General features: G+C 43.0%; 1 protein-coding gene across 1 annotated transcript in view; it reads left to right on the top strand.

Annotated features, from left to right (window-relative positions):
• LOC147665994 (BCL2/adenovirus E1B 19 kDa protein-interacting protein 2-like) overlaps window positions 1–12,008 on the top strand; it is a 196,119-nt gene that overhangs the window by 56,805 nt on the left and 127,306 nt on the right. The window contains exon 2 of the mRNA XM_086949341.1: window positions 1,946–2,025. Coding sequence (XP_086805467.1) covers window positions 1,964–2,025 — 62 coding nt within the window. The 5' untranslated portion in view covers window positions 1,946–1,963. The remainder of the gene's footprint in view (window positions 1–1,945; window positions 2,026–12,008) is intronic.

Below are 12,008 nucleotides of genomic sequence, written 5' to 3'. Positions count from 1 at the left end.
CTCTTCGCGATGCTTCAGCGGACACACAGCGTCTTCTTAGGTCTGACGTTTCAAGTCCTAGAGCCTGGTTTGTCCGCTTCGCCCGTTGGCTCCAGAGGAGTGACGTAGGGTCCCGGGGTGGGGCCTTCGGGAGAGGGCTCGAGTTAAAGGCGTATCGTTGTCAGAAAGGAGTATGGAGGGAAGGAGTGCAATATTGAATTCCAGTCCAATCCGACGGCTCCTCCTGTTGTGAAAAAAGGAGAGGGCCTTCTTCGTGAGGTACATGCCACCACTTAGTCATACTGTCTGTACCCTCCTCGGGCCCAGGGATATCATGATACCATGTTTTCCGTTGTCATGTTCATCTCTTGTGCCACTGTTGTGAAACACACAACGTGGCAGAGGGATGCACTTGTAGAATACATTTCAACTTTGTGTAATCTATTTGTCTGGTTTTTCCATTGGTCCACGTCATTTCGGTCAGATATGAATACGTTGCTCGAGTTGTGGAGAATAGTCTGCATGAAAGGTGTTGTATTATTAGCCCTGAGTTTACCAGTAGGTCTTGGTCAAGACTACATCTCTCCAATAACCATTCATCTAGAAATAACATCTGAGAAGCTAGTTGTTGTCTGGTACCTGCAACACCCATTCATCTTTTATCAGTTGCAGCATGTTCAGCGCTACTGTACTTCTCTCACTGCCCCATATTAGAATGAAAATGATTATTTTCAATTCTTTCAGTAGGTTTCTAGGGATTATATACATACTTAAGTGAAACTAGTATATTTATCTCCGTAGCATTACCATGTTTAACAATATGAGCCTAGCCACCAAAGGTAGTGGGAATGTTTTCCATAAGCCGACAGTCGATAGGAGTCCTTTGCAAACATACATACAGCCACAATTAATTAATAGGTGAATAATTGGCATTGGAAAGATCCAGGCTTCATGCCTAATTAATTTTTAGTACCTCTGCAAAGGAAATCCCATTCGAGGTTGACAAAGGAGTGCAGTGTAATCCCTGTTGATTAGATCCATGCCCTTTCTTTGGATGAATTCTCTATCCATTGATGTAAGACTTTCTTCTCCATACCCCTCTTTTGAAAGTCTCAATTAATTGAGTAATCGTCACTCTGTGGAATTTTCACCCCGTTCATTATTCCACTTTCTACAAAAAGGTTTTATTTATTATGCACACTCAGAATTCAAGACCTTCCCCTAATTGGAAGAAACAAAACGTCCCAATCCTCATTCCATTGTGTAACAAGTCAGACAGCAACAGAGAAGGGAAAAGCCCAGTGATGCTATAGAATAAGAAAGAAATAGGATGCAGATGAAGATGAGGGAGCTCCATGTAATGTAGTAAATAGGGACATCGCGGGTTAATAAGTCATTTATTTGCCGCACCAGGTGGCAGCCTCCTATAGCAGATGTACCGAAAGCTGGGTCCAGACAGAAAGCTACCAAAGGGCACTGTGCAGCAGGGGGTGTGTCTTTTCCAATATTACAGTCCAACTAGTATAGACAAAGTGTGTCCTCAACTGCAGGACTTTAAAGCATAATCGGTCGATAATCATTCTATGTCTTGCTAATCCTAATTTCTCAATTATGCAGTGCTTAAAGCTGCTCCTGCATGCACATTGTCTGCTATTTAGAACTGGTGACCTAACTTCTCCCGGACTTGTCTTATACATCTTAGAGTGTGGCCAAGTGAAAACAGTAATCGGAAAACAAATGCTCACCAATATTTAAAATCACATAGAATTTATATTCCCCAGTTTTCTGGATAATTACAGTTCCACTTTATCCCCTCTTTCTAAACCCTTGCGGTTTTAGCCCAATTCCCTGGTCACATCATTGTAAGGCTCCCACCTGTCCTTCTCTTGATGCGTATATAAAGGCACTTCACCTTGCGATACAAGAAATGCCATAGGAGACTCCTCAATTGTTTTTGTTTTTCCAGGAAGTGACACCTGATGACATGATCCATGGAGCAGGCACTGCAGTAGTAACCAACAAAGATCAAGACATGCAGCATTCAAAGTAAGTTTATTGTAATTGCCTTCTGTGTGTTACCTGTATATTTAGTTGTAAGGTCCTGAATTGCGTTTTGTTGTATAATGTTCATTTTGAAAGATACCAAGTAAGATGTACTGTTTGATACTACAAATATTAGGAGAGCTTTGTGCGCCCACATATCTTGTCCAAGTCAGAAAGATACACAAATGATTTCCTTTCCAAAGGTGGACAAGAGATAGATAGGTGACAAGAACAGGTCACCTGCTAGAGTCCAAGATTTTCCTGGCACATATGCTGTTGGGTGGGAAACAGCACACAAAAGGCAATACATACACTAATTTATCCGACAAACTTTGATTTCACATGTTCCAGTTGATTCTGAGTAAACAACTGAATAGTTCAGTTATGCAGCACACAGTAAATACTGCATCATGCACTTTCTTCAATTAGCTGTGTGGTATTGATGCGCCTCAACTCACGAGGCTTTAGCTACAATCTTTAACAGCGGTGTATTGGACATAAATCTACATTTGCCAAAGCTTTTACGTGACTCTGAGTTCACTTTCTTCTGAGTGCCGACCTTGGTAAACTTGGAACTATCCATTTGGATTATTTATTTTAAGGCAGAAGTACTGATTTGCCTTCAGTGTGAAATGCACCATTTGTCTAAAACAACAAGCATTGCGTTGCAATAGGTCTTTCATTAGGGAAACTTTTAGCTATTGACGTTGCAAATGATGTTAGATTTTTATTTTGTTGACAAAAAATATCCCAGCAGTAGCATAAGAAATAAAAGAAAATCCACAAATCAAGGAAAGCGTACAGTACCAAAGGCTGTTACTAGGTGTCTTTATGGAGTTGTAAAGGGACCCCTATTAGCCATATAGGGTAATGCACCCTTAATGCAATTATAAATTGAAAGATTGCAACTGAGCAGCTCATAAAGCTGGCATAGGCACCTATTTTTGCAGGCAATCTCTAGAACCTGCTCGCCAGGCATGATCCAGTTATCTCCTTATCCAATGTGTCTGACACCTTTAACGCCAATGTTGTTGCCATCTACCACATTCTTTGAGATGTTTGGTACATGGGAGAACAGACAAAGATTGACTGCTTCTGGCTTTGTGCCTCGCTCGCTGCGAGGTGCAAGTTAGTGGGAGAAAATGGTACACCTTCTGCTCATGCAGGAAAGGAGATCAACATAGCCTTCCAAACACAAGCAGATGTATGGAGACTGTGCCAAAGCAACTCACCATTCTTGGTTTGTCTTATAAGAACGTCAACTAGCGAACTTCTTCATAGATAAAGTGGAAGGTATCTATCAAGATATCATCTCACAGGACACGGAGGACCCAAGGCCAAAGGTCCTTGCATCAGATGGTATGCAGAATTCCAATCGAGGAAAGATCAAGCATGAACTAAAAGATTGGCCCCTATTAACTACGAATACTGTTGAAGACCTATTAAATTCAATCAAATCTGGGTCACCAAGAGACCCTATTCCAGCCAACATTCTCAAGCAGTTAAATCTATCTGTGATACCCACTATAACGCAGGTACTTAACATGTCAATTAAAGAGGCCACAGTTCCCTCCCTTTGGAAGCATGCCATGATTCACCCCTTACTGAAAAAACCTAACGCGGATGCAACGGATACGAAAAACTACAGTCCCATTTCTTTACTCCCAATCTTATCAAAAATTTTAGAAAAACATCCATTTTCAGTTGACACAATATGTAAACACTCGCCAACTTCTTCATCGGTCACAGTCCGGATTTAGAGCGGGTTTTTCAACGGAAACCACACTCTTGGGCGTGACAGAGACAATCCGCCAAAAATTGGATAGAGAAGAAACAGTAGCACTCATCCTATTGGATTTGAGCGCTGATTTCGATACCATCTCACACAAGGTGCTCTTAAACACTCTGAGCAACATAGGAATTAGTGGGTATGCTCTGAAATGGATCTAGGATTTTCTCTCCAACAGGACATTTCAAGTCTTCTCTCAAAATGCATGCTCCGAAACTCATTCTTTCAGTCATGGCGTACCACAGGGATCCACCTGAGTCGTCTTCTCTTCAACCTATATGTTAAGGCTTTGGCTGAGTTAGTTGAAGAGTCGGGACTCGCGATCTATTCCTATCAGTGGCGGTGCGTCCATTGGGGGCGTTGGGGCGTTGCCCCCCCCGCCCGTACCCGCAGCTCCCTCGGCATCTCTCTGAACTGAAGTAAACTGTTTACTTAAGTTCAAATACGCGAGGGACAATGCCTGTCAGTTAGCATGATGCAGGACCGCCCACCCTCTTCAGAGTCTGAAGGGGGTGGGCGGTCCTGTGTCATGTTGACTGACAGGCATTGTCAGGGGCAGACAGCAGCACAGGTGCGCATGAATGGGGACGGAGGCACATTTTTCATCCTTGTCCACGCATGCGTACTTGTGCCTGCTCGCATGCCCATAGGAGAGCGAAACCTCGCTCTCCTAATGGGCAGGCGGGCAGAAAGCAAACATGCCCTGTGTCAATCCTGGTGCTGCTCCTGCGCCAGGATTGGCTGAGGACGGAGGGCAGGGTTTCCGGTTTCCGCTCCAGTGAAGGCGCCAAGGGCCTAGAAGATGTGGAGCTGACCGGCGGTCAGGTAAGTTTTCTTCCTTTTTATTCCCCGGTAAAGTGTGTATTGAGTCTGCGCCTCTCCCTCCCTGTTTCAATTCCTTCTACAACACTCTGCCTGCTGCTGTTCCGTGAACTGAAGCGAGGTGGGTTTTTTAACAGGAACCCGAGCAGATGTCCCGCGAGTTAATGTGCAGAGGGGTTCATAAGCCTATGTTTGCCGTCATCATTATTTATTCAACATTAAAGGCTTGCTTCATCAAGCGGATGCCTGAGTTTTATTTCCTGCTTGAGACCTGGTTGGCAGCTGTGCAAAAGCTTTATCGTGACGTCAAATTTACAAAACCTGATTTTGAGTTTATTTTCGGTTGTTTGTTTCATTGACCCCGTCGAGGTATGTTATGCTCTCCGAGCGACATCGATGTGCCTGTCCTAGTCTTACAGAGCTGGCTTAAATAAACCAGACGTGAGGATTTAAACGGCCCCGTGAGGTATATAACGTTTTTTGTCGATAGGGAATGCAGCAGGTCAGAGAACCGGCTCAGAGGGCAGCTTGTTGTTGGCTATGTCAAAGGCTGCTGGAATGGATGTTCAGGTGAAAGGGCCTCCAAGTGGCATGAAGGTCAAAGGGAGGTCAGCTGTCGGAATGTGGAAACACTGGTGTGTGAGGCAGAGCCAGTACTTGTTTGTCATGGAGACCTATAAGATATAAATAACATGACACCGACGCCAGGCTTTTTCAAGGCGGTTACAAAAGTGTACGAGTTTTCCACTTTCTCATTGAAGGAAAATGTCCCATAACTAGTGTGCCAGCGAAAGAGGGAGCTAGGGTTAATGCCGCATTCAAGCCTCTCCGATCGGAGTTTTCAGCTGTTGAAAAGTGGGTCAAAGGAGGGATGTCTGTGTGGTGTGTAACTGACTCATCTCCAACCCCGCCGGCCTCTCGGATGCATCAGGAATTCTCGCAGGTATGCTGTTCGTTCGTAGTATGGGGTAAGCTACCAGCACGCACCGGTCGAAGAAGAGTGCAGGGAAGTGCTTGCTCACGCTGCCTGGCCTGGCATCCTGTCAGTTTTTAGTCATCTTGGGATCAAACGAGCATGTATTTGTCCTGGGCGGGGTGAGTTGTACATCTGTTACCTGAAGTACATTTTATTTTGTGGCATCAGTGTGTATTGTAATGACGTATCTAAGGTGATTAATTAGATGCATTTTATATTGACTTTAAGTTGAGAAAATACAGGAAAGATTGTGATGTGAATAGCTGAAGGAACCAGAGTACCTCAGAGTTTCACTAGAAAACAACTTCAAAATACTAACCTTGATGTCTGATGTGGTGTGAAAAACTGCAAGTACCAGAATGCCTCTTTGGGGGTCTCACTGAAGAAAGTGTTTCAGAATGCGCAGAGAGTTGAAGGGAGTAACGTGGTGATTGTTGGAAGGTTTAATATGAGTGACCTTAGCAGGGTTTCAGTTTTCAGAGGAAGTGTGTCTGAAACTAATTGCACAGTAGTTCCAGTGAAAGCTGCGGATGTCAGAGCTTTCAAACCAGTACCAGCGGCAGCCGTACAAACCTTCTCCTAAACTCAGCACAGCATAGGAAGGTTGTCATAGGCCCCATTTCAAGCAGGGGATTCTCTGGTCAAGGCTGTGTCACGAGTGGCAAATAACATTGCCATAGGAGGCCATCACGGTAGCTCAGTGGGCTGTGTGCCTACTTGCAAGTCGGAGCTAAGTGGCTGCGACTGACACAGTCGGGTCCAGCCTGCTCTTTCCCAGCACTGCACAGTCGATGAGTGTATTTATTGTATAGTTAAAACCGTTCCAAGAGTGTGTGTGTTCTAAGGTTAATATGGGTAAATGATAACATCAGCATACGCAAAGATTAGATTGTCCTCTATAGCTCATGAAAATTGGCGATTTCTTAAATGATAAATAATTCAATCTTATTGCTTTATTAACCTTCCTGCTTCCTAAAATTTGATTGAAAATGCACCATTATCCCACTCTTTTTTTCAAAATTAGGTTGATCAGGCTCGCTTGCTCGCCGCAGTGCAATACGACAATTTTACGCCTCACCACTTTCAAATGTCACCAGCCGCCACTGATTCCTATGCAGATGATTCGCAAATAATTTTTTCATTGGAGGCTCAAAACGTAAATGACATCTCCATGCTCAAAACTGGAATGAACAACATCGCAACCTGGATGAAGGAATTTTTTTAAAAACTTAACGGAGAAAAAACAGAGGTTGTCATTTTAGGGAAACAGAAACATCTATGGAGTTATCAACATTGGCCAGAGAAAATGGGCAACCTCCCAAACCCAGTTCCGCAAGTACGTAACCTAGGGGGACTCCTAGATGATACCTTGAGCATGTATGCACAATCATACATGCTCCCTGAGTCAACCAAAAAAACGGTGGTGAACGCCTTAATAACATCCCGCTTAGATTACGGAAATGTCCTTTACCTAGGATCAAATAAGGCTAACCTCCACCGTCTACAGATGTCCCAAAACGCGGCAGTCAGATTATTATGTAGGGTACCTAAAAGGGAATCAGTTTCTGCATTCCGACGTAAACTTCATTGGCTTAATATTGAGAATCGAGTGAAATTTAAAGCACTCACTTGTATGTATAAAATAAAAGCCAATACAGCTCCGAAGTACCTCTGCTCACTGGTAAATACTTATACCCCTTCCAGGAACCTCAGATCACCCACCCAGGGCCGTTTTAGGATCCCTAAATTTAAGCGCGCTCACATAGGAGGAAAATCCTTTGCCTACTTAGGCCCGTCCCACTGGAACTCTCTCCCCATTTCATTGAGGAATGAGCCTAACTACTCCAGTTTCCGAAAGTTGCTAAAAACTTGGCTATTCGATAAATAAGACTCTTTTTCCATCTGTAACAGCAAAGATGCCCCGGGAAACCCTTTTTGGGTAGGTGATGCGCAGTATAAGTGCAAAAAATAAATAAATAAATAAAATAAAAGACAACTTTGTGTTGGTTTTTGAGTCAACTTATTTTCTTGTATGTGGGCTAATTCATGTACATAAGGAGATATGTGTAAGTTTCACGTTAATATGAGACTTTCAGAGGATCATGTGAAACAGTTTTTCATGCATTGAGAGAACATTGCATGCTCGAATAAAGGCAATATGATACTACTCTGGCACATTTCATGCAGATATTGTCACACCAACAGTTATATAAGGGTATGGGGTCGTGGCTCAAGTGTTGGGGGGTGGGCATTTCAGCAAGTAGTTAGTGGCTCTGTGAAACATTTGCACAACTTTTCAACTTAAACCTGCTGTGAGCATGCACCAAGTTTCTTGTTTTGTGAAACTACTGTGTAGGATGTTCTCTTTCTATTTTTTTCAATTGCAGATTCAGATAAGGATCGGGCAGGAAGTGTTTCAAAAGTGCACTTTGTGGATTTTCAAGCACACCTTTAAAAAAAATTCATTTGATGAAGCCAATTGGGCTGACATTATGTGAAATGTGAGTCTGTTGCTTTGGGCAAGCAGCAAAAAAAACATCCCCCACACCTTCCTCACACTTAGTGCCTCAGAAATGTTGCATTTAAATGGTTAAAGGGCTACCTAAAAAGGTGCATAAGTTTATAAAACAATAAAAGGTTCTCTCTTGCAAAGTATTTTATAGACGCAGTTCAGTCAATACATATTGAGAAGAGCTAAATTAATAACTTTGTCATTTACAATGTCAATAGTTTTAACTTTTGCAAATATGACACCTATAGCATTTGTAATGCAATATGTGTTGTATTTACGTGACTCAGATGTATTGTTATTACGATTAATAATGGCTTTAAAAAAAAAAATGATCTGAAAGAAACAGGGTAGTATTAGATTCCTTACCTTGGAATATCCCCAGATGTCCAGCGCGGGATCACTACGTATGCTAGGTCCTGATTGGCTATGCGTCCATAATTCATGTGGCATCTGACTTTATGGTGTTTTTCGATTCGCGCATACCCCCTCAGGTCATGTGCTTCATTGGGGGCAATCTCCCATGACAATTTTGATGTCGCTACGCCTATCTGTGGGATTGATCAAGGGTTTCTGGCCCATGTGACCTATCAATCCGCGATTCCAGGCCTAGGTTGCAGGGTCTGCCTGACTACATACTTGCGTGTAGAGGTAGATGTCGAGTTCGGCATTTGGGATTCTATTATTAAGGGCAGTAATTCATTTTTTTGACAAACGCATCAATATCCATATTAACAACTGAGTACCACAATTAATATTTAAGTTTTACGGACATCTAGGTAAAAGTTTATAATTTAAGAGACACATGAAGTTTCACAAACAATTTTTAAAAAAGCACACATGCAAGAAGGTTACCTGTTAAACTGTGGAATCACAGAACTCTGCTTACAAATGGGTAATTATTCACATGTGCAAACTTACAAAGCAAAAGCTGGAGAGTACAGAGGTACACGTTTGCATGTTTTTATTTATTTTTATTGAATAAAAGTGGCACAGGCTCAGATGTACTGCAGTACAATAGAAGAAGGCAAGTCTTGAGTGAGCCACAGTTGTATAATGATTTGTACACCACGTCATTGTCTGACTCCACAAGGAATTCAACAAACTATTGACTGCAAAGTTAATGCTCTGACATTTTAGGCTTGACTTGACAGAGCATTTTTTTAACAACTGCATGTGAGCAACATAAAGATAGCTTTAAGTGGCTCTACTTAGTGAGGGGGGGGGGTTCTGCGTATATTGCTCAGCTGATGCTCAATATAGTACGTTTGTGTTGGTTATGGTGAAAAGCCAGTGGTCAAGGCAATAGGGCTATTTGGGAAAAGTTATGTTATTTTGTATCACTATCTACCATAGTCAACAGTGGTTTTGGTGCTGGTTAGCCCTGCTGATCAGCTCTCGGAGTACATTATTTGTGCTGTGACCATCCTTTTTAGGCTACCCTAGGTGCAGTTCTACAGTGTTATACCAAAAATAATGTTGTACATATGTGTAGCTTGATGGCTGCCTTGTTGGAAAGCTTATGCTCCATACAGTAGGCTTGAAATACTTATGGTGACAAGCTGGTGATGTAGGCTGTCTGTCTAATTGGTCAAACAGGAACAATTATGCCCGATGACAAGTCTAATCTGTTTGTTATGAGAAGATATGATGAAGGCAGAACAGCTAACTAACTTCCAGTGAAAAGCATATTTTAATATCTGTGGGCCTTTAGGGTAGATGGATTGTTATTACAGTGTGATAAAACCTGCAAAGATATGTTGAATGTAAGGATTTTGTTGTTGGTTCTGACAATTTCTGAGGGTAGACGATTTGCCCTAGATAATCCTTCTTAGATCCTCCTGTAGAGGTTGTGTATTGTTTAGCCTACTGTAAGTTTTGTACTTGGTTGTAATGTCATATGTAGATATGTATGCATTAAAATACTTTTTAGGTCTGGCCCAGCAGCTTTAGATATTCTGCTAGGCTCTTGTAATGAAACCCCTCCGTAAACAACTATAGGCATATCTAATAGGTCTTCTGTTGGATGAAAACTATGTAAACTATGTACATTTGCCAGTTTTTGCTTTATTTTCTTGCATCAACTATGACAAATAATGGCTTAAAGCAAAATGTAGTAATGTTTTTGTTATTGTAATGTTATTCCAGCATTCGAATGTAGAGTATGGAATTAGATGTTGTAAGTAGGAATGCTTATTTACAGTGTGGCATACATGACGGAGTTGAGATTTGCCTGAGACTGTAGACATCCTTGTACGTGCAGACCTACATTTGAATAAAGCACCACAATCTACTTCACTATGTTGAGTTACTACATATGTTTGGCGATGAGCTGGTGTTTTAAAGAACGACTGCAGATCCACCGGTATGAAATTCGACCACAGGAGGACCTACAGGCAATTTCCAGGGCTATTCACTGTAGTTGTGGCCAGCGCTTTTGTGAATTCTCCGTGGATGTGTACAGGTACTGTGAATTATTATTTTTGCCATATTTCAACTTTAAAACTGCACTTACCAGGCAAGTGAACCCACAGCTGCATGGTCCTAACAGCTAACAATTGCAAGTCGAGGTGGTATGCACGGCGCTGTTTACTGTGGTGGTGGCGGCATTCACGTGTGCAAAATGTAGGATTCCTTCAAGACGCCACATTTGAAAGACGCTATCTCGCTCACTGCACTGAATGAAAACGCAGTGGAAGACCAACGTCCTCATTGGAGGTACAGACCAATGGGAATGAACGATAGGGTCACGTACATTGTAAACTGATGCAGCGGTCACATACTTGCGGCCATCTTGGTGCAGTTTCCCTTATGTCGGGTATCGCCGATCAGAAATTTCTGCACAATGTGACTACAAGAATTTAATGGTGACGTTTATTTTTCTTTAGTTATCTGCAAGGATGTTACTGCCTGAAAGTTCTATTGTGTACCTTACACTGTACAAGTGTAAGTCTTAACTTTTATACGTTTTTTGCCATGTCTTCAAATGAAAACAGTGGAGTGAATGGAAATAGTAACATTTCACCTGTGCACTTAAACTCCCCATAGGAGGGGCGTGGCTTGGACGCCGAGGAAGATGGCGGCTTAAAGCGTCTCTCCTCCCGTCACGAGCGTCTTCAATCAAATTTGGAGCACCCTTTTATGCTTGCAGGTGGGACGTGACCGAAGGATCTGGCGTCGGATCACTCCCTGACTGCAATGAGCCGATCCTCGTGCCCGTGGCTGTAGCGGATCGGGAGCTGCGCCGAGTGAGGCGTCCATGGCGGCAACGCGATCGGAAGAAAGGAAACGAAGCGTGAAGTGAGCTCCTGCAGCGGTAAATCCGAAGTCGCGAGAGGGGCGGATGTAGGTGGACACGTCTACGGAGGAAAAGTGCACACCGGGACAGTCAGCTAAATTACCGATCGTGTAAGTACAACCTGATCGGCCATGTCGAGGCTTCCTCTACCTTTACCAAGATGGCGGCCGCCACTTGGTAATGCCTGAAAAACCGAGGCAAACTGTCTTTCCTCGCTAATTCTGCCCACTCAGCCGGTTTTTGATGCCAATTGAACACTGTGGAGAACTACCCTGTTATGGGGGGAAGAAAATAGACACACATTCTTGCACTGGTCAGAGGAGTTGGTTGCTGCTACGCTGTGTGCCTGGAGTGCCTGCCTTTAGCCCACAATGCATTCTCTACAGTCACAATACATGGCGGACTCACAGTATCTGACAATATACTCATGAGGACTTAAATCTGCTGAAATGAGCGCCTGGATTGCCTAACATCAACTCACAGTGGGCTCCCTAATGTTCCGGTCTCAGTTAGCGCCACGTACACACAGTGAATAAATGAATGGGACGCCCTGCTCCTCAAATGCCTTTTGCAAAGTGTTATCAACAGTGAG

This window comes from Lissotriton vulgaris, unplaced genomic scaffold (genome assembly GCF_964263255.1).
Source record: "Lissotriton vulgaris unplaced genomic scaffold, aLisVul1.2 SCAFFOLD_2925, whole genome shotgun sequence".
In the NCBI taxonomy this organism is placed as follows: domain Eukaryota; kingdom Metazoa; phylum Chordata; class Amphibia; order Caudata; family Salamandridae; genus Lissotriton; species Lissotriton vulgaris.
Note: the sequence above shows the minus strand (reverse complement) of the source record. Positions and strands in the feature narration are given on the sequence as shown.